At 37.3% G+C, this 25,476-nt stretch overlaps 3 protein-coding genes across 5 annotated transcripts; 2 read left to right on the top strand and 1 right to left on the bottom strand.

Annotated features, from left to right (window-relative positions):
- Positions 1-1,628: 1,628 nt before the first annotated feature.
- On the bottom strand, positions 1,629-19,166 carry LOC135690074 (U11/U12 small nuclear ribonucleoprotein 25 kDa protein). 3 transcript variants are annotated; one of them, XM_089108550.1, is made up of 5 exons: positions 17,085-17,116; positions 16,031-16,110; positions 15,606-15,711; positions 5,795-5,869; positions 1,629-5,014 (listed from the first exon to the last, which is right to left on the bottom strand). In XM_089108550.1, the coding sequence occupies exons 2-5, from the start codon at positions 16,092-16,094 to the stop codon at positions 4,957-4,959; spliced, it is 303 nt and encodes a 100-aa protein (XP_088964676.1). In that variant the 5' UTR covers positions 16,095-16,110; positions 17,085-17,116; the 3' UTR covers positions 1,629-4,956. The 3 variants fall into 3 exon arrangements, with proteins under 3 accessions (XP_088964676.1, XP_088964677.1, XP_065063600.2); XM_089108551.1 differs by lacking the exon at positions 17,085-17,116 and having other exon boundaries at positions 16,031-17,058; XM_065207528.2 differs by lacking the exons at positions 16,031-16,110; positions 17,085-17,116 and adding an exon at positions 18,882-19,166 and having other exon boundaries at positions 4,009-5,014.
- LOC135690071 (uncharacterized) lies at positions 8,394-15,164 on the top strand. Its single transcript, XM_065207526.2, has 6 exons — positions 8,394-8,697; positions 11,148-11,454; positions 12,082-12,138; positions 12,833-13,171; positions 13,498-13,604; positions 14,326-15,164. The coding sequence occupies exons 2-6, from the start codon at positions 11,185-11,187 to the stop codon at positions 14,453-14,455; spliced, it is 903 nt and encodes a 300-aa protein (XP_065063598.2). The 5' UTR covers positions 8,394-8,697; positions 11,148-11,184; the 3' UTR covers positions 14,456-15,164.
- Positions 19,167-19,181: 15 nt separating the features above from the next.
- On the top strand, positions 19,182-24,375 carry LOC135690073 (uncharacterized). Its single transcript, XM_065207527.2, has 6 exons — positions 19,182-19,396; positions 19,928-19,990; positions 22,104-22,197; positions 22,351-22,384; positions 22,643-22,713; positions 23,914-24,375. The coding sequence occupies exons 1-6, from the start codon at positions 19,298-19,300 to the stop codon at positions 24,111-24,113; spliced, it is 561 nt and encodes a 186-aa protein (XP_065063599.1). The 5' UTR covers positions 19,182-19,297; the 3' UTR covers positions 24,114-24,375.
- Positions 24,376-25,476: the final 1,101 nt, after the last annotated feature.

Here is a 25,476-nt window from a genome sequence, read left to right as displayed (position 1 = left end):
TTTTGATAGCAGAGACAAGAAGCCAAAATTCCCTTTTCAAAGACGTGCCATCGGCAGTTTGTAATTATCAAAAGATTCATAGTAAATTCTGACGGTACTGCCTTGTTCATGACGACATTTCTCAAAACTTGTAAAAAAATTTCGTATGCCAAAGAAATCTAGCCAATTTTCAAGATGCCTAAAGAAGATCGAAACAAAATGACAGCTACGAAAAGATTGTTGGGAGCTGGGAATTACTTTTCAAATGCACTTTTACTCAAGCCGTCCTTTTTGCCCCTTGGTCGTTCCGGCGTCCCTGCGCACCATCACTATCCGATAGGAAAGATACGTAAACCAGACAAGAAAACAAAACATCTAATTGGTTCTTGAGAATCTGGTAGCAAGAGAAGTTAAATCTATTCTTTTGGGTACCAGAGAGAAAGTACCTGGAACGAGATCCCAAAACAAATACGAGATTCTGCCTCGAGAGTCCGTCTAAAATAAGATTAAAGAAGTTCTTGAGGTAGAGCGACGCAAACACGACCCCTTCGAAGAGCAGCTTTAGTTATGTTTTTTAAGTTAATTTGTTAAATAACTGATAGGGTATCGTATTTGAATAAGAGTAAATAATAAATGAATAATATTCAACTCCCAGAAGCAGATCACTGCCACTGGGTTCGCCGAAGTAAGAATCGCTGAAGTAAAAACCCGCCTTTAGTCGCTTAAATTCGAGTTACATTGAATTGCTATAGGCGGCGTAACGACGTCTTAAAAACATGGATATAACAATAATTGTGAGTTGTCGGCGATTTTATTTGAGACATTTTATCGAAAAGTGCTTACTGCTTACTGTTTTAATATGTTAGCGCTTTTCAAACAGCATGGAAAATCACGGAGACGTGTAATTACAGAGTGTGTGGTTTGGCTGCATCTTTTAGCAGGAAGAAGCGAAAAGTCTACGTCAATCATTTAGTTTTTTGGTAAATCCATTTGAAGTTATTGTACGATCCCTAGGAGGGGAAGGCTCATTCTCCGATTTGTTTACACTTTTTTTATAAGAACCAGTAAATTTAAGTTCAAGCTGACTGTTCTCAATTCATTCGAAAATCTGAGGCTGGATTGTTCTTGAATTGTTCTTATATTAATAGGGTGTAAGCAGTGTGATTGCTAGCTTTTTCGCTTTGGGGACGTGTTCAGGCCTCGTTTGCCAACAAAGTGAGTGAGACAACCTTCATTTGCCGGAAAGTTTGAATATTCACCGAAAAAGCCCCCACATGGCCAAAAATCCTCATTTTTGAGATAAAACGTTGTTCCAAATTGCATTTTGCTGAAGCTCAGTCTCTGCAGAAGCTTGTTTTTAATTTGTTCTTAACTTTTGACAAATTTTGAGGCTGATGTTCTTATAAAATTGTTCTTTTAATAACAAAGTGTACCTATTTAGAGAGCTTCACCATTAAATTGTTCCACAAAACTTTATTTTAATTCATTGTATTTGTAAAAATATATCCTTTTAGTTTATATCCTAAATATATATCCTAATTATCATTTCCTTGCAGTTTAGCTATTTGTCGGTAAAACAAATCTTGAATTTAATGAAGGATAATTTAATGTATACAAAATCGAAACTAGACAAAAAAACACTTTAAAAATCCCTTTAAATAAATATTCTAATAACTTCATTTACTGAGACTAAAATTGTAGAAAATATACAACAGATGTCTCTAGATTGCGCACACCTTACTAATGTTCGTGGACTGAATTCATAAAGCAAAGAGCAGTGTCAACAATTTGACGTATATTATATACTTACACAAGAAGCATAGAGAGCGATAGATTAAATGCAAACAGACGACGTTTAAGATTACCTTCGCTTGTTCGACAGACAGACAAATCAACATCATGCAGAGGAAGAGAAGTAGCTTGAGGACTTCGTGCGACATCTTGCGGCCGTTTCACTGAGCGCTAAGAGAAACTGTAACTGACTGCTGAGTAGAAAATGATCAACCAAAGCAGCTGCGATAAAAGCGCGGTTGTCCTTAGCAGCTGCGCTCGTATTATCCCCACAAGTACCGACATTAGAATATATTTGCTTCACATGCCTAAAAATCTCTAGATTACAATATATTCGGGACAAATGACATCTTTTAGATGTTGGCTATTGAAGGTATGCTGCCTACGCTGAGCACGAAGAGGGTGTAGCAACCCTCACATGGCAAGCTGGTGTGAGTCCTCTATTAGAGCCTTTGCAGGAGCACGGTGCTGTTATCCAGCTGGCAATGCCCCGAAGGCTGCATCAAAGAGAATAAAAACATTTCAAGAGCCATTTCCCTAAAGGGCTGACTCTTCTTATTTCAGGAAGTCCTGGTCTATCATGTTTCAACAATGACAATAAATGTCTAATAGAATGCATACATACATACACACATACACACATACACACATTGCGCCATCAAAGCGTCTTCTTTATTCTTCTTCTCCTTCCCGTCTCGTCCCGATGGCCGTAAACCCGTAAACCTGAATAACATACGATGGAAGTCTCGCAGATTCTGTTGCTTCTATAGTGCCCTTCAAGGCTGCTTTCTGGGTCCTAGACTATTACTCAAATTCTGAAATATCAGAACTGGAACATTATGCTGGCAACTGGAACACCGTGACATTTAACTTTCACTAAAACCAATACATTCAACTTTGTTATTATAGAAATCGATTGATGTATTGTTGTTTCATCATTGAATCGTTATTAGCATTTGTTGTGTCATAACTTTTACGAAGTTCATTTTTTCCAACCACACTTTCCTAAAGACATCTTCGCATGACTTAGATCTTGCGAACATTATCTAATGGGTTCGCTTTTACTTTAATTCAATTTTTTGTAGCATCATTATTCGGTTACAATCACTTTAGTTGCTATTGTACTTCAGTTGCAAGGAATTTTGATACTGCTGCAATCTGTTAAGAGAATGCGACGAATAGATAAGCAAATATCGAATCGGGGAAGAGAAATGCTTTGGCTTGCGCTAACTTCATTTAAACTCACATGAGTGGCTCACCTGATCGCGCTCCCATGGATTGTTTTCTAACTGAATGCCACTGATCCAGTCTGTCTTTCTCAAGGATTTCATTGAAGTTTACTCGCCTCAGGGCTGTAGAAGAGGGCGGCTAAGGAGGGCTCAGCCTTCCTTCTAATTTTCGAATTGGGTCTGCGCCTCCTCCTCCTCTTTATGCGGGGTAGTTCTACAATATCATGGCTAAGTTTTGCCAGAATCAAATCCGCGATTGAACCGATATTACTTTTTGACACAAGCATTCTTGCGTGACCTCAATAGCCCTCTTGATTACTGAAAACTCAATAAATGCTGGCAAAATTTTACTACTTTAAATTATATGTTCTTAAGATTTTCCTACACAAGAAGCAGGTAGACATTGAAAGATGATTTTACCCTAGAAAAAACGGGAAGGTAAAGAAATTGATATTGAGGAGGCATGCAAGCGAAAACAATTGAAACGTTCATTTTGTATACAATATAGAGAAAGTGCTATGGCCCTTTCTACATTTGTTGGTGTAGGCTCCACAAAAATAAACACTTCATTGAACTGAATTGAATAGGCACGGAAACGAGACCAAAAATGCCATTAAGTTGAATAGCAGGAAAAGGAAGCAATTCGAAGAGAGCGAGGTAGAAGAAAAGACGTGGGGATTGTACGTCAAGAAAAGGGACTGAATTTACATGTGATCATCGTTCGATTTTATTTAAATGTTCACAGTGGATAACGGAGAATTTATTGTGTGGTTTCTGCCAACAATGGCAATGTAAAGTTGCTTGAACGAGCCAGCAGCAAACATTGGCTCCACACTACTGACTGGCCCATACTTCACATGTAAACGCACCCTGAAGTCTGCAGACCTACCTCAAAGCGATCAGTACTTTTTTTAACTCATGCTCATAACAATCTAAAATAGACAAAATGTACCGTCCCGAGCACTGTCCCAAAAAAGATGCAGAATGATGCAGATAGAGGATTAAGATGTTGAAGTCTGCAGGCAGAGCTCTCGGTTGTGCTATGCCTCTCCTATTTCAAAACTGGCACAGATTCAAGATATCAAAATTATGAACAACTTACAAATATTTCACGAGGGGGTAGGACAAAAACAAGTTATCAAAAACGGGTTTGATGTGTGGATGTTTTTCAGCGTAGTCTTGTTAATTAAATTGTGAATAACATTTGGTAACCTTTCATCTTCATACAAAATAACTTGAACTAAAGCATCGTTGGATAGGCTTGCTAGGCCATTTGAAAGCAATATTGCGTTGACACTCTCGAGATCTCGTCTCTGAACATCGTATGAATGACAAGACAACACATTGTTCCGCATCTTCAATGCCATCTTTAACGGAACACATTGGATTAATTGTATCATCAAAACGTTGTATTAGAAAACTAAAAACTCGCAACTATGGCAAATAGCAGCTGTTCCTCAAGCAATTGATGATCGAGAAAGCTCTTACTGTTAGACAGTGCTGTAAATTTGAATTATCCCACCAATAGTTGAGTATATCTGAGTTTTTAAGCTTCAGAAAAGCGATATGCTAATTGATGTTGTTAAGGTCATATGGAAAAAACTCACGCTGTTAATAGGAGATATAATGTTTCCAAATGCTAAAAAGCTTCTTTTTAGCAGCGAAAAAAGTGACATAATATAGCATTGAACCGAACACCTTATCAGTTGCAAAGACACTTTTTCTATCATATGAGCCAATCAAAACTGGGAAAGATGCCTGTTGAAAAGCAGCTCAGTTGACAGCTCAGTCTTGTGTTTTTCGTCTCAAAACCAATGAATGAGAAGCACAACTTGACATCACTTCTCTATTTCCCTTCATCAATTTTGCCTTCGCTACTTCAGAGTATTACTTGAAGCGTTTCTCCAAACCAACTCTGTCCCCTTCCAAGAACGAATCTCCTTAAAATATTTGCCAATCATTTTCTTCGCAGTCTTTTAATGAACGATAAATTTGCGTTGTCTGATATCCCATACCTAAAAGATATCAATTTTAAGCAATAGGAAAATGTTACTGGCTACCTATGCACTATTGTGCTGGGAAAACGAAGAAGAGAAAGATTTTGATGAGTGCGGCAACGCCCGTCTTGGAGTCAAGAGCATGCGCAATAATGATCAAGTTTTATGCGCATGCTCTTTGACTCAAAGCCGTTGCCTTACCCATTAGAAAACTCTCTCTTGTTCGTTTTCCTAACCAAATTGATAGAAAAATTTGGAAGCGTCTAAGGATAGGATAATATACAAAAAAGAAATATAGTTTATTATAGAAAACCTTGAAAAAAGATCCTTTTCGAGCTAAAACTGACAAATGTTTGCTTCAGAAAAATTCTTAAAAATGGCTTTGAAAAAAGCAAACATTTAGTAAACTAAAGCTTTTTGTCTGACACTCTTTAGAGTTTAAAACGTCAGAACATAGACCGAAAACTCTACGTTAGGAAATATATATACCCAGTTGTGGATCGAAATAGGCCAATCAGAAACACGAGCACATAGCTGTTGAAAAATTCTTAGTAACACGAGCAAAATCAATTGTCGCCCTAGGGTCAGCAAAGAATCAAAAAGTTTGAATGGAATGTCTAAATTTCACATCTAAGCTACAGCGATCTACAGGTTAAATGCAACCTGCATGAATAAGTTAACATTTCAAATATTTTACATAGGTAGACGTCCATAAGAGAGCAATTTTTTTTAAAATAAATTCGTTTTTCCCCGGCACACTACAACTGTAAAGAAAACAAGGCTATAATTGCGACTTACTCTCTTATTGGCTTCTTTTCGTCAATCAATTTTTCGCCATTGTGCAGCAACCAGTATGTTTTCCATATATACCTCCTAGGGATAACGCATAGAAGATAATTTGTAGTCCTCGCGACACCAAACTCGAAATTTTATGATAAAGAAGCTAGTTGTGCTGGTAGTTGTGCTTTTGTTGTTGATGATGATGATGATGATGATGATGATGATGATGAAGATGATAATGATGAAGATGATAATGATGATGATGATGAAGATGATAATGATGATGATGATAATGATGATGATGATGATGATAATGATGATGACTGATGGTGGAGGCAGATGGAATTATTAAGTGTGACTGCAAGGAGATGTGGTACAACAAAAAACCACCAAAAACACAGTTTCACAGCTACATATCCCACGTATATTAGGCCAGTCAATAATTAATACAATGTGACACTGAATGAATGAAAATAAAATTTTAAACCCCCAAGTCTCACGTTGAATATGAAATTGATGGTAAATGTAACGGTCCTCAAGGAACGGTCCTCAAGCAACGGTCCTCAAGGAACGATCCTCAAGGAACGGTCCTCAAGGAACGGTTCTCAAGGAACGGTCCTCAACGAACGGTCCTCAACGAACGGTCCTCAACAAACGGTCCTCAACGAACGGTCCTCAACGAACGGTCCTCAACGAACGGTCCTCAACGAACGGTCCTCAACGAACGGTCCTCAACGAACGGTCCTCAACGAACGGTCCTCAACGAACGGTCCTCAACGAACGGTCCTCAACGAACGGTCCTCAACGAACGGTCCTCAACGAACGGTCCTCAACGAACAGTCCTCAACGAACGGTCCTCAACGAACGGTCCAGATAACACCATTCTGTTGTATCTGGAACAGTTTTGTCGAAAGCTGAGACAACCCTCTAATATATGTAAACTTTAGCCACGTTTGTATTGTGATATTCAGAAACGAATTTTTAAGTCTCATCTCGAGCCCCACTTCTTTTTTTACATTAAAAGGCTGGTAATCGTAATGTAAACGAAGCGAGGTTTGACCTGGGGCAAGATTGAGTTAGTTGTAAACTTTAACCAAAGGTATTTTTTAAGCATCAAAATGATCACATAGATAATTCTCCAATTGAGAGAGTGAATCTTTTTCAACTTTAGAGAAAATCAGCATGTTTCTGCAGGTATCCTGCCTAAATGTTGCAAAATTTCAAAATCACTATCTTCCCTTACAGCGGCATTAACATCTTCTATTTATTGAAACGGGTGTCTGACGTAAAGTACTTTAGACTTTAGCATGACATGTTTCCGCTTTTCTGTGCTATTTTCAAACTTCAAAGTTTGAGGTACAAAGAGATTATTTTATTATAAAATTGGTTATTAGTAATTATAACTAATAATTTATATATAGATAAACAAATTGGACAGTAGTTCTTTCTTTCACAATGAAAAGGTTTGGGATAACCCGGTTACCAGACTTACTCTATAAAATTTGACATAGCATGCAGTGGCGGACACTTCACTGCTCGTTGGCTTGTTGGTAGGGAGGGGGAGGGGGGTGTGGAAGGGATACAGAGTCTGGTGATGCTGCGACCACCCACTCTATACGCTCGGAAAACGTGGACAACGCTCATTGAAATTGCTTCATCAATGCTGTTTATTAGATGATTCATCAAAGGTATCCTTCTAAAAAACTCTTTCGTAATATATCCCGGAATAGCTACAATTCAAGGAACTCCACTACTAGAAGAGCATTATTCAAGCAAATTTGTGCCTTGAAAATGTGCCGTTGTCTCTGGCAAGCCCAAAGAATTATGAAAATCAATATGGTTCCATTTCTTACGAGCATCTAGATTTTAAATGACAATAGAAAGCAGCACTTAGGCCGCTGTCATTTCCATCCTTTTATAAAGCGCATTTTCAAATGTATCCGATTCATATCAGAATCAGGTGAATACAGGGCAAAACGAATAAAGTCTGGTCGGATTTCTTATAAAAAGGAGTAGCGTGAATTGGGCCTTATTCTAGATTGGGAAATTGAAGACACTTTCTTTATATCAAGCTAATCAAAATTAACTATGATCAAACCACCAATGCGTTTATCAAAATGAAATTATAATCTTCTTTTATTAAACTTGCAAGCTTATGCAATATAAAGTGTTTATTCATGAAACTTTATTCTGTTAGGTTGCAGTACAGTAGGCCCATCCTACCATCGTGCTCATTGAATATTGTTGTCGTGATTAGGAATCCTACACAAAAGTTGTATCGTTTTAGGCTACATTTCATAATACTTTCAGCTAGAAAATTCCCCCTTTTACTTTCAAATAACTAGGGTGGGAGAGGGGGGCGCGGTCGCCTCCTTCGCCCCTAGCGTCTGCCACTGATAGCACGACGCCAATCTGCTTTTCATTTACGAACAAAACAGCATCAAAGCGAGACAATTATGATGAAGCTGAAATGAAATCAAAGTTTTTCCTCGCCCCTGACCTTCTTAAGCTCAAACGTACCCGATTATGATTCAACTCAAGGGGGGAGATTTGTCGCAAACTCGTAGATCCATTCAAGTGCTGGATTTAGCAGGTTTCCCGAGACGACTACATGATCATTGCCCTGTGCGCCTCGCTCGCTTTATTCGCAATTTATAGGTATGTACGTCATGCTCACACCTAGACAATGCTTAGGTGTGAAGCTTCTCTGGTGTCGTCAACTGCTTTTCAACGCAATAACAATCAATGCCCGGTGCATAATACGAAGATGGAATCCTTCTGACAACATAAACAAAACTTCAAAAGGCGTGTTGGGTTTAGAAAGTGCTTATCCAGGGTTTGTTGAAAGCTGCATATGCAAAAATCAAGTTCTTCTTCATCTGCAGATTCGATGCGAGAAAGTTCGGTGTGATACAACATAGGTGAGTAGGTCGATTCTTTGAAGGCTGCACTACTTTTTAACCTCATGCATAGTTAGTCAAAGCAGCGATCTCAGCACCTTGAGGAAAAACCTCGCTTTCTTAACCAAGGACCGCCATTTCTGCCTTTTTCATCTATGTCTTTGATTGATATTTTCTTATAAATGTATTTTATGCTACCACTGCAGTGAATTTCACCGGCAGATACCAAAATGGAATTACTTGCTAATACGTTAACAATATATACGGCTATGATCATCGCTAGGTTTAGGCTTAAGGTCAGGGACGTCCATCGCTGAGGTTACGCCTGTAAATTGACCCGCAAAAATCGAACAATTCTTCCCCAGCTGAGGGAAGTTCTGTTATGTTGTATATTCAAAGAGAAGTTCTGAAATTGTAGTTTCATTGCTGCCTTGTGGTTTAATTTTGGTTTTATTTAAATAATCATAACATTTTATGTCCTGCTTTTTTTTAAGATTTATATTTTCCCATCTTTTCTGATACGTCTGACACCAAAATTGTCATGATTTGACCAGCAAAAGTGTGTTTGAAATCAGGTAGTACTTGCAAAAGCCAAGGCCAGTTTGTGACGTCACAGTGATGAGTCGGGTCGACAGCAATCAGGAAACTGCGGTTGTACAGAATAGGTTTTAATGAGGGAGAAAAGCAGAAGAATTGTGCAAATTGTGATACAAGCACCAAAATTTCAGAAAAAGAAAAAGATGTGATATAGACCAAAATTACATCTTGCCCATAAGATCTATTTTTAGACTGGGGTACTCCGGTCAATCCCCCTTAATTGTACCTTTGGTCATAAACGGAGAATGCCAGGTCATAGAAAGTTGAAATTCACAATAAAAAGACAGTTTAACAAGACAAAAAATATGTCATAAGATCCAACTCATAATTTGCCCCTAGATTCTATTTTTAGACTGGGGTACTATGGTCCAGACCCCTAATTGTACAATTGGCCATAAACAGAGAATGCCAGTTAATAGAAAACTGAAATTCACAATACAAAGGCAGTTTAACGAGCCGAAAAAGATGTAAAATAAACCCAAATCATATGATGCCCCCTAAATTCTATTTTTAGACTGGGGTACTCTGGTCCAGACCCCTGGCTATAAACGGAGAACGCCAGGTCATAGAAACTTGAAATTCTCAATATAAAGGCAGTTTGGGCATCTCCATCATTCAACTATTATCAAAGTTTATCTTACGAGTATCAAAAATTGCATTTACCACATTTGTATACGTTCATTTGTTCACAGATTTAGTTATCCATTTATTTATTTATTCATTTATCTATTTAGTTATATATTTACTTTTATAAACTTTAAAAAGCTCCTACTCTAAAGCTCCTACTCTAAAAACAAGACAGATTTTCAACAGCGTTTCGACTAACAGCTTCATGGGCATCCCTCCTCAATTATCTATATATACATACATAAATACATATTCATTTAAATATAGATATATTTATTTACTTATTTATTTATTGAGTTATCTATTTATTTATGGGACAACTGATGCTTGCAAATTTGGTGGTTAGAGCTTCAAATTTTAGATCCCGTTTTAGTAGATACGAACCGGATCGGATCCAAAAGAAAACGGAAAGGACTCGCGTTTACACGGGAAGTGGTGGATTCGTATACTTTTGGATCCGCTGCCCGAACTGAACCAGATCCAGTGTAAACAGGTGGATCAAACGTTTACGTTGATAATTTGAACATGCATTCCGTTGATTCAGGGCCTCCGACGAAGGGGGGGGGGGGCGGGGGGGCCATGGCCCCTTCACTTTTTTTGCAAAACAATAGAGCTTTTTTTGAAATCTTTTGTTATGATTGTTATATTTTCTCTTGGCCCCTCTACTTTCCAACCTGCGTCGGAGCCCATGTGATTTTGACCAAATTTGGTTCAGTTCCTAAAGCTGTTTTTGAGTTTAAAGGCATTGAGTCATTGTAAATAGGAAGCGTATACCCAAATTGCAAAAATTGCTGAGTTATTATGATAGCTTCGCTAATCTGATTGGCTGTCAAGCAAACTGTACAGACGATGTTGATCTTTGTTCCGCTGTTTCTAAAGGTTTTCTCTTTCTCTCTTTTTTCTCTTGCTCTCTAGAAAATATTTTTAAACTTCTCCCCCCATTTGCACCTTTCAAATGCCACAAAGGCTTTTCAAATGCCTTTCGCTTTCAACAAAGAATGTCTGATCACATGAAAACAAACTTATCACATGGAAACAGACAAACACCCCGCAGAGAACCAGTATTTACCACGACAATGCCTTTTTAAAAGGCCGTCGTATTTGATCCTCGCAGTATCCCAGTCCTGCCCAGCACCCTCTCTAAGCTTTGTGATTTTGCACTCTTACAAAAGTTTGAAAAGATTGGATTCGAGCTCGTCTCATGTAAATAGAGTCTTATTCATTTATTTTAATCCTTACTTTTAAAGGTGAACCAAACATAGTGCCAAACAATTGAGCCAAAACATGACTAAAGGAAATAAGTGTGAAGAAAAGGGCCAGTGTGAGAAACCGACAGTGAATGCCAACGGTAATGAAGCAACTACACAAATCAACAAATCGAGTCAAAACAATGAACAAAATGGAGGAAGGTCGCAAAAGATCTTTCACAGTTCTATTATCAGTGTTGGCATCGGTTTATTGAATATATTAATTGGGACGGCGATTCTCCTTAAAGGAATGACGTCACACCACTGGGTTGCTAAATCAGCATTTGGTATCTGGTTTGGCTTTTTTGTAAGTGAAATTTCTATCCTCCATTGCATGCCAGTAGTTACCAGCAGTCTGATGTTGCCATATGGTGGGAAATTTATAGTCGCAACTGTCTAGCTTTAAGGCCGGTTTCCACTTGAGTCACTCTAGTCGCGCGGCTTTGGCGAAGGCGCGAAGCGAATCGGCGAACGCGAACTGGTTTGAACTACTCGGCGAATGGCCGCACAATCGCAGTGAAAGAGGAGGTTCAAGTTGCGCATGCTCCAATGTGCATTCGCTCAATCACGCAACTAGACTTACTCCATGAGCCTCTGTTTCGCTACTGCCTCACTTGACGGACGCTACAGCAGAGACTCGTCAACTCACATGACGGCGCCAGTTTTTGAGTACTTTGGATTATGGGTCTCTGTTGTAGCGTTCGTCAAGAGAGGCAGTAGCGAAACAGAGCGGATCATGTGGAAACCCACCTTTACACGTCAAGCTATCGTATCAAGAATTTTTCTACTTTTTTCGTGTAAGAAGCAGAAGCACTAAAACATCATAAACACCATTTTGCCAAGACTTTTAGAAAAGACAAAGAACAATTTTGCTACCTTCTTAAATCTTTTGAGAAACATCATTCGTTCCTTATAATCAAATACCTTTTTGCAGATACTTTGCACCGGCGTCATTGGAATTTCGTACTCCATGTCAAAGTCAAAGAAAAAAGTGAGACAAATTAAGATGATATTATTTGAAACCTTCTATAAACTGACCTGAATATCCCACACACATAATAACAACTTATATCTGCAATGACATGAGTAAAATGATTAATTCTTATTTGTTTTCTGCCTTTTCCGACTATTTAAAATTTGACGGAAATCGCTCAAAATTTAACGTCAGGGTGTCCCATCATTGTTTTCGTTTAAAATGGGTTGTGCAGCACACCTGGCAGTATAAAATGTGCTTTGCCACGAATCAACATAGGAATGGCTAGCAAGCAGCTTATTATGCCGCTAGTTTTCCCCTGCAACGCCCTTATACAAATTTGACTCTGGTAGAGGGCTAATGGACGTCTACCTTGCTTATTTTGGTATACTCCATCGTTTCTTGCTATCAGTTGATTTCTGTTGAGTTCTGTAGCTTCTCTAAACCTCGAAGTAAACAATACATATTGTACAAACCAGTCAATGGATATTGAGGGAGACACCAAGGTTCGTTGCAACCTTGTTCCTTCGTGAAACTTGAAAGCGCAGCATTTTTCAAAAAAAAGTTTTATTTGGATAAAACATAGTTATCTCTTAGTCTTCCATTTTATAATGTATCTTATTACGCCGTTATTAGCCTTTTAGCCTTTCTCCACTTATTTGCATTTTCCTTTCTTTGTTCTGATAAAATTCTATGTTGATGATCTCAACAGGAACATTTATTGGTATGTCTGAATGTCATCGCCATTTCATTGGCAATTGTCAGTCTTGGATGCTACGCTTCAGCAATGGTTCACTACCATGGTGTCAGAACCGGAAATATCTCCACGATGTGCAGCAATACTAGTGGGAAAAGGTTGAACGGAGACACAGAAAGTTGTCGTAAAAGGGACATCAATACAGCAACGCTATTTGCGGTTCTTAACGGATTTCTTTTAGCACTGAGTGGCATACAGTGCGTGGTCTGTATTTTAGTCATGGCGCTTTGTTCATCTGCAAGAGATTGCTGTGTGAGAACTTTTGCTGGCAATGACGACAGCGATGAGTTTTGGGTAAGTGTAGTGGACGCATTTGCCAATATGACATAAGTTGTAAGAGCTGTACATATATATACAATCTACATTTTATTTATTTCGAATAAGCAAGTGAAAGGCACCAGTCGGTTTAGAGTGATTGGCTACATGCAGCCTAATTAACTTTCTGAACTCAAGTAACTTTCTGAACCTATAAAGGCAAGTGATGGACGTGCAGTGCAGGAGTCGCCATCCCCCTATGTCATATGACAGGTTACATTTATTTCAGAAAAGATCAGAAAATATTGATAAAAAGGAACAAACCAAGCCTTCCTACACTGTTGATAGCTATTATTCTTTTGCAGCAATCAATGTACTCTGGATATCCATATGTTTTGAAGTATAGTTCTTTCACTAATCTGCACGTATTATTTGATCTCAATGATCATGTTAGCACAGTTTCAGTTAAAAGGTAAGCAATTATCATTTAATCATATCCTTTATAAGCTAGCTTATACAAAATTATAGCAAATATCTTTCATTTTAAATTACCTTCAAATATTTGGCAGAAACGCCTTTTCCTAGTCTAGTGAATAAATTACTTGTTCCCGACCACAACAACCTTCTTATCCAAACACCCGTTGTATTCCGTTTACCTTGAGGAAATATGTTTTTACACAGTTTAGCATGTACATTGTATACAAGAAATAACACCTTATACCCAGTGGCAGACACTTGGGGGGGATGAGGGGGATGACTGCCCCCCAATAACTTAGAGGACAATGGTCTTTTGTTCTAAAACAATGGGAAATGTGACGTCATCTTATTAAAAAATAGGCTTGCCCCCCCAATATTTGATCAAGTGTCTGCCCCTGCTTATACCCTTCATGGAAACTTCTTCCTTATATTCTCAACATCTCTCCTCGTTTTCAATTTTAACATCTTGTCTAGTCAGAAACAGACATTTATCAACAGGTCCCTATCAGCCTGTCTAGCTATTTCAAAACAACTTTCCAAAGGAACTTTCAGATACAGCATCTTGGCAATATATTCTGACTTCTTTCTAGCATTGGTTTTGCAATATGATCCGATTTTCATTGTAATGGATGCAGAATGATAATTCTTCCAAATCAATGTCTGACTTATAAACTGATTTGGCACTAATATTTACATTCACACTGCTGTCTTTTCAGTTTGGAAACAGGCCACAAAGAGCCTAGACACCCTGGAAAGCTCAAGGAAGAAAACTACTCAGACGAAACAAAGCAGCAAAGTCAGGGGAAATATCAAGAGCACAGAAATGGCACGAAACAGCTTACCTAAAACAGGCCAATAAGACTCTGCACCATCTAAATAGCTCTAAAAACTCATTACATAAAATAAAAATTTTAAGGGGACAAAGGGAGATTCTGTTATTTAGTGGGTAACAGGGCAAGTATAGCGCTTTGGATCAAGGGTAACTCTAGCTCTTGGGGACCAGTGTAACCATAGCTACCTAGACCTTGACCTTGTAACTCATAATAAGCAAGTCAAAAGGCCTTCAACCTCAACCATGCAGAGGTTGTCATGTAAGAAATGAAGTTATCAGAGTCAGAGAGCTTCAATTAGTAAGATCTACTTCAGGATTGGCTTAACGCATCAAGATTTCAGGTCCCTGTTTATATTTACCATCACATATTTGATTTTAAAACCAAATATATTGCAAACATCTCCTGCAAAACTTTGTTCTCCTGTTCTTACATATCTTTATCACTTTTCTACTTGACTGTTCCACATGGTGAATTGCAATACTAAGCATGGTCATCTTGGTCTTGAAGTGTTTAATGTTAGTTGTTCAGTGTTGCCTTTCTTCATTTTAGTGTAAATATTCATTAAGGTTTATTGAATGTAAAAACCTGCGTTTTAGAAGGTTATTTAGGTTATAATGAGGTTTTAATTACTACTTAACTATACAGTTATTGTTCATAATGTCTAAGCACTAAAGTTAAAACTTAACAAGCTTTGATGACAATACTCTTTAGAAGGTTGTTATATTTTTGCATTCACTGCTGTTGGAATTACAGAAATACACTTATGTTTGAAAAGTATTGCACGAGTTTGATAAAAAAGTAATGGGGACGGCATTATAAACAATATGGTCATTCAAATTTCAATCACAATCATGAAGGCATTAGGCATCAGTTTCTAGTTTAAAACCAGTAAAAAAATTTGCAAACTACGGGCAAAACTTTTCATCTAGAATTTGAAAGTAAAACCTGTTGACATTTCATTCCATATTCTGAAACATCTGTGAACCTTGCAAAAAATTAAATCAAAAACTTTTTATGAAAAGTTCTGTTAAAATTTTTCACAATTACCACAGAATCTCCACATCCTAACAATCATAATAAAAATATGCCAGTGCAATTGCACACATGATGGAAATGGTGTGATTTGCTCAAAGAAGTGAGAAGCAAAGTATATTGGCACTCACCAGCTAATATGCTTTTGTCCAGTTTCCCGCTCAATCTTTAATGTTACATACCGTTCGATTGTTGATTTCAACTGTTGCACTGTAGCAGTTTGCTCAATAACTAACTCTGTGGAAAAAGCAAGATAACTTTAGAAACGCTTGTGCTGAAAAAAGTTACATCTAATTTGAATAGCCCTAATAGTTCATCAGGACTTACAAATGAAATCTTATTGGCACTTTAAGTTCAAACCTCTTCATTCAAAGCAAAGATTGCACTCCCAAATCTTTTTAATGGTAACGAAACAACAGCAATTCAGGGTTACTTCCCTTTAGGTATTTTGCTAATGGGTTGAGTAGAGAAATCTTAAAAATTGTTTTTAGAACTTTTGAATGTAGCTATAAATTTTAATTGTACCACTTCCCCCTCAAAACCATAAAACACCTACCCTGAACATCACCTGGAGTCAGGTGAACAAGTAGAATGGTCCCCAAACCTCTTCCTTCACTCATCACTGATTACAAGCAACTTCAAAAACAAAAGGGACAGAGTGGAGAGCCCAAATAGCAAAAATTTAGGGTTTGTAATATGCCCCATTCTACAATTTGTACACAAATAATCATAAAGGTTGTGTTTGTATCAAAAATTGAATCCTTGCATAAACTTGTCACAAAAAGGTCTGTCAAACCAAAACCAAAATCAAAATCAAAACCAAAATCAAAACCAAAACCAAAACCAAAACCAAAACCAAAACCAAAACCAAAACCAAAATCAAAACCAAAACCAAAACCAAAACCAAAACCTAATGTAACAATCAACATCATATATAACCAAACATGATGGACTCAATCATTCTTTTATTGTGGCTAAAATACCCCTTAAATTATACAAAAAAACTCTTGCAGTGAAATTAAAGAATAAAAGCATGAAGGAGTACTCCTCAAGCAAAACTTGAAATGTTGCTGCATCAATCTCCAGACAGTCCAGAAGCCAGGTTTAAAATAATTTATGATTCCAGATTTACATAGCTGCAAGCAGCAACACACTTGCAACCTGAAGGCATTTGAGATGCAAAGCATCGATGCTCATATATGCAGCATTACCATATTAGAATACACATGAGTTTGTTTATATTGTTGGTCAGGTGCAAGCTCAAGAAACATAGCACAGCTATGGATGAAAATTTAAGTTGAAAATATCATATAAGCGAACTTTCCAAAAAGCTATCAAGAACTTGTGGTATTTTTTTGAAAGTAAGGCATCTTTTACCTACTTGTGTCTTAATCTCTTTATATAACTCTTTATTTCCCTCATTTCTCCATTATGGAGTCATTGTCTGTCCAGAGTCTTACTCATGAAGTACATACAAAGCCAATCTATCTTCTGCAGAAGAAAGTTGTTAGAGCTAATGCCTTCAAGAGTTTTTCATCTCCATCTATGCCCATATTTTCTGATTTGAAAATTCTTAAACTGAATGAATTGTTTGAGTTAAAGCTGCTCACATTTGTTTATGAATCTGTGAACATGGTTTCTCCTGTCCTTTATCACAATTTGTTTGCAACTTTGACATCTGTTCATCACTATGATACAAGACAAGCTTCCAAAGGTGATATTTTTATGACTCCAGAAAATACCCTGCAATATGGTTTAAGATCAGTTAAATATGCAGGTGCCAAGTCCTGGAACAACATTCCTGCATCATCAAACAATCTACTACAGTTACAACTTTTTGCCGGAAACTAAAATTGTATCTGTTCCCCACCAGATACCAACTATAGAATCTTTTTTAACTTCTTCTCAGGACTATGAAGATGTCACTATAGGCTCTGTATGGGGGTGTGGGATGATGGGGATGGCTGTCGGGCAGTCTTTGCTATTTTCTTTTCAGAGAGAGTGGAGGTTGTGTGGCTGTTGTTCTCCGTGGTCCTATGGCCCCCTCCTGGGCAGCCTGTGGTGTAAATACTAAACTAAAGCCTGATTTACACGAGACGAATTTTTCGCGCGAAGCGAATTTTTCGCCACAAATTTTTCTCCTGCGAATTCGCTGCGAATTCGAAGTTTAATTTCCACTGGCAGAATTTCTTTTGCGAATTCGCCGCGAATAATGCCAAAGAAAATGGCGTCTGTTCGAAGATTGTTGTTATTGAAAAAAAGCGAGCAAAAAAGCAAATAAATGGGTACTTGGTTCGGAAAATTTATTCAGAACGTCTGCAGAAGGGGGAGCTTCATCTTTTGGTAAGTGACTTACGCTTACATTGTCAGGAATAATTACTTTCGAATGTCGCCAACTACATATGAGGAGCTTTTATCGTTTATTGCACCAAAGACGCCTGTTGCTAGTAACGTCCCATTCCATTGTTTATGTTATAGGTGCGGGATTTTCCCAGCATTGTTGAGGCCTAGTCATAGGGTAGTCATTCTTCACCCATGTTGTTGTTTGAACAATTGCGTAGTTTTCTGTCGTTTTGCATACTTTTGATTTAGATATGTTTATATTGCATAGCACCATTCGGCCTAGCCCTTCCTTTCCCATGTCTTCACGTCAAGAGACGATAAAGATTTGTTGTGAAGAGTGTTTCTCTCTTGTTCACTCGTTGGGTTTGTGTCAGCTGTCTTCAATTGCTGTTCTGATTGGTTTATTTTACATGGCGAAAAAATTCGCAGCGAAAAAGTAGGAATGGTTTCTACTTTTTCGCAGCGAATTATTCGCTGCGAATTCGCTGCGAATTTTCTAATCTCCACTTCTGCGCATATTTTTCGCGCATTCGCGGCAAAAAATTCGCTTCGCACGAAAAAAATTCGTCTGGTGTAAATCAGGCTTAATAGATTGTTACCACAGGGGGTGCTCTCTCCTCGATTAGTCTATCTATTGAGAGAGCTCCTCCTTTAAGAAATTCCTGCATGCAAATCTCCTTTGTTCTTGTAAAATAATCTATATTTTTTTCTTTTCTTGTTCTCTATTTCTCTCATTGTATGTAATTTATTTCATCCTTTGTAACCTGCTGCTGTATTTTAAAAGATTTGTATGTATGGATTTTAAAAATTAAATGAACTGAACTGAACTGAGCTGTGAGCACATGCAAGATTTCCAGCCTGGTCAAAAGTAGCCCTCTGCCAGAGACCTGTTTGGGAAATATGAATGCTCAAGACTGTTGCTAGCTATTGTAATTAGTGCGAGTGATGAGGGTTCTTTGAGCTGACAAATTTGATCTTCAAACTTGTTCATATCGAATATATCATTGTAAAAATGAAAAGCAACATTTCAATCACTCCAAATTTCTTATTTAGCCTATACTTACGTATAACTGTATCAATCTCCCCTTGAAGTTTCAAATTGATTATAATGGCCTTGCCTTTTTCCAGGGCAATTCTTGATTTAATTTCCTCAACCGTTGGATAGGATGGAAGATCTCTCAGAAGTGGATCTTTGATAACATCATTTAGTTCTTGATCTAACAATTCGATAACATCTTTGTGAGAAAGCTCAAGAACGTTGTTCAAATTATCTTTCACTTCAGGTAAATCATCCGCCATCATAGTAAAACTTTCCTCCTCCAAAGCCCTCGTATCCAAACAAGAGAACATTTGAATATGAGGTTTCTGCAACAGGTTTCTAACTATAAACAAAACAGAATTCGTTTAGCGGCTTGTATTCCTATACATGATATAAAGCTACGAGGAAGCATTTAAAAAGTTTTTCCTTTCTGATATAATTATGTTTTCTGGCAACAAATGTTTCTTTATATTTTTATGGATTTTCCTGGTCCCGATCTTCCTGTCAAAGAAAGTGCAAGATTTACAAATAATTGTAGAGGTAAGGTACGCTCATTTTTTATAAGAAACTGGCTGTAAGAAACGAGTACTGGACAGTCAGAAAAATTAAAGAAATTTCAGTAATCGAAGCAAAAAAGTTAAGAAACTATTAAATCGTTATAAAACTAAGAACAACGAAATTTTGTGAAATCCAAGAACATGATTGCCCTGTTGGCCTAGAACTTAAAACACAAGGGATAAAAATATACTTCCCACATCTAAATGCAGCATCATAACGGAAACGAATCTCTTGACGTGATAAAAAGGTCACGAACATTTCATAACATCATTCATGACATCATAATTAAAAAACTCTTAAGAAACAATGAGTATTGAAATAATGAGGGTCTGGTTTAAAAGTATTATTCAAAACCAATTGCTACTTTCGAAATTAATCGTAGCGGGTTTCTTTCTCATACACAAGAAAATAAAAACAATATGGTAATAATAATCTTGATACTTTTTTCTGAGATTTTTCATATTCAAGTTTCAACCCAGCCTTATTAATCCTTCTTTGTTTTACTTTCACCAGCACAAACCAGAATCTTGCAAAGAATTTGCAGCAACTGGTGATACTGTGAATGTTGAATATACGGTAATTTTGTCTTTTTCACTGCTACATTTGGATTTTTTATTAGCATGTTCAAGTTTTTAACAATTTAACAGCTCAAAAGGACATTGTTTTTAGTATAGTTTTCAAAGATAGACCAGACCTTATTTATGGAAGATATTTGCTTCGGGTTACCAAACAAAAACCATTATCAAAAGGGTAAGATTTTCCTCAGAATATTTGACCATTGTCAATCATAAGACTGAAAGTGGTGTTCTCTCATGGCTTTTATCTGCCACAAGTGAAGCTCCCCCAACCCCCCCTCCCCTCCAAAAATGCAGACCAGAAAATAAGAAAAGAAGGCCTAGGAGAGAACACCACCTTACAGTAACACCTGGGTAACATTACGGCTGTCAATTCATCATAGACTTTCTAAACATAACTTGATGCAGAACAATAATTTTACTGAAAAAGAAATAAGAAGTTGCAAAAAAACCACCAGTGAAGTCAGCAAAATGAGAGAAATACAGGACCACTATCGATCTTCCTTTAACTTTGATGCGTATGCCTCTGTATGAAGACTTGCCCAGAACACAGAGAGTCTTGTCTTCCATACCCAAGAGCCTCTGCGCACAAAGGACACTTGCCAGTGAAATCAAGGGTCTTGTTCTCCAGAACAAAGAGCCTCTACACACAGAGAAAACTTGCCAATAACCCCGCCAAGGGTCTTGTGCTCTAGAACCAAGTGCTTCCACACACACAGAACACTTGCCAATAACCTCACCAAGGTTCTTGGGTTCTATAACCAAGTGCCTCCAGTCATAGAGAACACTTGCCAATAACCTCACCAAGAGTCAAGTGTCTACACACACAGATTCATGTCCCAGATCGACTATTGTGCAGCCAAACATGTGCACGAAAGGCCAACCAAAAAACAGATAAAACCATATAATAATAAAAAAAGGGAAGCATTATACTAAATTCAAATAATTATTATTATTACTGTTATCTATCCCAATTCTATCCCAAACCAAACTGTCCGGGCCTTGGGCATTTGTAACAGACTTTCGGAGGGGTATACATGAGGGTATACCCTTCCGAAATAAAGTAATCATGAAAGCAATGGCTTTTTCATGAGTTCATGCCCAAGATCAGTTATTGTGCAGCCAAGATCAGCTATTGTGCAGCACAAAAGGCTACTGTACTTTGTCAAGTGTTCCAGGATGCCAAGAGCTGATACAGTAGCTTTCTCTTAGAAGATCTACCTTTTTAGATTCCGATTACCTTTTCCAATAGAACAGTATTCCGGATGCTGGCACTGGCACTATCGCTGCTAAAAAGCCAAGGCAAGAAAGACTAAACACCTAATCCTAGCCAAAAAATACAGAAACACTGTTAATTGATAAACCAACATATGGACAACATTTTTATTGAGAGTGTGTTGCGAAACTGCTTAAAATTTTTTGTTTAAATTTTTTAGTATTTCTTACTTCCCTACAGCTCACATGCTAACTTGAGATTGAGGGATTTAGAATGGAATGCCAAAAATAACAGCTTGTCGACGTTTTGGAGGCCAGTTTTGGCCACATAGCACAGCGTTATCAACTCTGATGCTCTTTATAGTCGGAAGGAAAAAACCTTTGCTATCCACAGTACAATTTCAGGTTGTCTTGTAACATGTGAGGATGAAGCCATGGCAGCATAAGTCTATATACCCAGGGCCAATGTACACTTGCACGCTTGTTGCTTCGGCTCTATAAAAGAAACACTATAATTCTTACTCAAGCACTGCTACAACAAACACCACAATCGTGCAATCTGTGCCAAAAACAAAGCCCAAGGGGCACTAAAAAAGCGCACCCTGTCACATATTAAACATGATTAAATTTCATTTAATCTAGATTTCATGATTATTAGAGTATCAATAACTTGATTTATACTATCATAATTAACTTAGGCTGTCAAGTTTATATATTTTTTATAGCATGATCAAAAAATTCAATGAATTGAATAACTACTTATATGATAGACGATTGTTGTTATCATGCTTTTATCATACTTAAGTCTCTTGTCCCAATGTTGAAGCAAATGCTGAATTTACACTTCAGCTCATTATCAACATTTTAAAATTTTTATAAATACCGTTTTTGTTTTATAGGGGATGCTTGAAAATGGAAATATCTTTGATACATCCATGCGCGAAGGCCGGTCACCACTGCGTTTTCAATTAGGGTCTGGTACATTGATAAAAGGTAAAGGCCAATTTTTTATTATAGTTGGCATGCAATCATAAGATTTACACAGTATTCATACTACACTATTTCTACTTTTGTTATTATGTAAGACCTAAGATATTTCTCAATGTCAGGGCCATTAATAATTGCATCATATCTGATCTTTTCTAGGCTGGGAGAGAGGAATACATGGCATGTGTCTAGGGTATATTGTCTTTGTTTACTTCCACTATGTTCATCACATTTTAAGCTCAATCCATCTCATTCTTTTGAAATATATTATTATGCTATTCTGTAGTGTTGCTTATACTTTGATTTACATTTTGACTGAATACTGAGCTGTATAAACTCAATATATCATATCATATCAATCTATTGCATATAACTTGTAACTGTTATTTTACCTTTGTTGCTTTCTTTAGAAACAAAGGAAGCTTAATAGTTGAAATGTTACTTGCTTTAGGGAGAGGAGAAAGCTAGTTATACCCCCTCATCTTGGATATGGATCAAGGGGAGTTGGAAATTTAATACCCCGTAAGTAAAAGTTTTGATTGATCATGCATTTTGGCAATAAAGATTATGAAGGACTGTCATGATTATCCTTAGCCAATGGTCAACTAGGGTTGGTCCATGTAATGGTCATGCCAATGGTCAACTAGGGCTTGTTTAAAATTGTTTTGCATTGGCAAAACTTTTCCCCCGGGCCTCTCTTGGGACCCGGGCCAGGCGCGGATCTAGACTGGTTGCACAGGTTCCCAGCTTGCTAATTCATCTTTTATCCCAAAGTATCCGAGGAATTCAAAATCGCGGAAATCATATGTTTCCATAGGTGCCCATATGTTTCCCTTATGCAAAAAAAAAGATTGCTGAAAAAGCATAGTCGATATCGATATCCATCGCCCGAAAATGTGGACTCTTTAAAACGAAATGATATAAAATGAAATACGGATGCAAATAAGAGTCTGAGGTCTTGTATTGAGGTACTAGGCTTTCTTTCTTTGAAAAACTCATGAAAATTAGTTGTTTCGGAAAATTTTTGGAAAAATTAACGAAGCTGCAAGAAGAGGATCAAAGGCCACGCTGAACTGAGTAAAATTGTGACATTTTAGATAAAGCATAGGTAAATTAATCACATTTACTAACCTCATTAGCAACTTTTAGCAATATTTATGGACCAATAACACACAGGACCGTAACGGGGTAAAGCACCCCGAAACCGGTCATAATTTTGGCTAGATCCGCGCCTGCGGGTCCTGGAAATTTATTCCGGCTACCCCCTCCCTCACGTACTGCATGGGGGAAGACATAAACTTCCCAAATCGTTGCTGTGACTGTATTGTCTCTTTTTATAGGAGACTGTATTTTTCCCCAGGCCCAGAACCCATAGCCACTGCTGACTTATTTGTAAAAATGATTATTTTACTGTCGCCTCTGGTTGCACCCCTGAACCAATTATTGCATGGTATTATGTTTTTTAATCAGTAATATCGATCTACTGGGATTTCTCAATATTATGTTTTTTCATCAAGATTCAAGACAAGCTTCCAGTAACATATAGCTTTTTACCTTTCTTCTTGCCCTTTAACAAGTAAACGACTTGAAGAAAGATTGACGTAAACTTTGTTAATTATTTTCTATAGTAGTCATTTTTCTGAAATCCTGACTCTAAATTTTATATTTCTTAAGCAAAATTTTTTTGAGTGATAAGCATATTCATATACGTTTCTGTTTCAGGTGATGCAACACTAATATTCACTGTGCACCTTGTTGGTTTAGACAAGAAATCAATTGTTGGGCGATTAAAAGGTCTAAGCACATTGCTTGTGTGGCCATTTTGTATTCTGGCTGTGTTGTATTATCTCTACCGCAAGGCCAAAAATAACCCTGAGTCAGATAAAAGATTAGATAGAAAATCAGGAAAAAAGAAACGATAAAGAATCCTAAGTCTTATTAAAACTCTTTAAACCAAACACCTGAAGGATCTAAAGATATATAAAAAAGCAATGGAAACCCGATGAAGCTGCCGAAGAACAAATATAATGCCTGTTTTCATCAATGGATAACATTTAAAGTGCAACTGTTTTCAAGTTTTTGCTATTGTAGTATTCTGATACATCTTAAGGACATTGTTGCAAATTGTATTAGATTTTTATCATAAACATGAGATTCTATTTAATGTATGATAAATCCGAACAATCCTGTTAGTTTCTATTATCAGCAAATTTAATCTGCGCAGCAAATCCTAAGCAGGTACGCCAAGGTGGTGTCACAATTGAGATCAATGAAGTTGCGCGTGTTGTAGGTCGAAAATAAACAAAATTTGATAAAATGAAACAACGACTTTGTACAAGAAATGAATATTTGGTACAACATTTCGAGCTTAACTCTTCTTCATCTTCTTTCACAATTGAGATGCCTAGATGGGTGCAAGGTCCCCTCCCACAAACTTGGCGTAAACTTCAGACCAGCATTTTGCAAGTTACAAATTTGAGAATGTTTGACAAAAAGAAATTGCAATAAAAATAGAACTTAATAAGTAGAACAACATATCACTCACATTTTAGGAACATAAACTCAGCGAAGTATCTTTGTTGCAAATTCTTAGATTGCATTACCGTGGATTAGATGGAATAGAAAGTTGCTGTTAAGAGCCTTTTGTCCCCAAACTGTTTCGCTTTTGGCCATATAATCAAGAACGCTGTAAGCTTTGATCTACTATATTTTTCTCCATCAAATCTACTTTAAAGCAGGGTTGTCAATTCTGGCCGTTTTGCAAAGCTGTTGGCCGTCAAAAATTGATTTGGCCGAAAAAGCAAAAGTTTTTTGCCGAATTTGGCCGAATTTTGGCGACATGTTGAAAGCTACAAAAATACAAAGAAAACAAAAACATTAGCACAGACAATATTCAACATTTCGTTAAAATAATCTCAAAATTGCAAATAACGAAGCAAGAAACAAAGTAAAAGATAACAGAAAATTAAAAATGAAAGCAAGTTTGAGCTTTTGCAACAAACAAAGCCAATTTTGATTACACTATAACTCCACAGAATTAGCCGAAATGTAGCTTTTTTGTATATTTTGCTTGGCTGGCCGTCAAATGTAAAATAATTAGCCGCCAACCATTCCAAGTATCTGGAAAATCTGCCTTGAAGTTGAACTTCCTCTTCTCGTTATTGACGGAAAAGTTTTCCATAACGGTTTACGATACAAGCATGCGGAGAAGAAATTTCGACATTTAAAAATAGTACGCTTACCGAACCGCTTTCCGTTTTTGAAAATTTACCAAGGCAACTTTTT

The sequence above is a fragment of the Rhopilema esculentum genome, chromosome 5, assembly GCF_057945365.1.
Source record: "Rhopilema esculentum isolate cy_ngs chromosome 5, ASM5794536v1, whole genome shotgun sequence".
In the NCBI taxonomy this organism is placed as follows: Eukaryota; Metazoa; Cnidaria; class Scyphozoa; order Rhizostomeae; family Rhizostomatidae; genus Rhopilema; species Rhopilema esculentum.
This window is presented reverse-complemented; position numbering and strand designations above follow the sequence as displayed.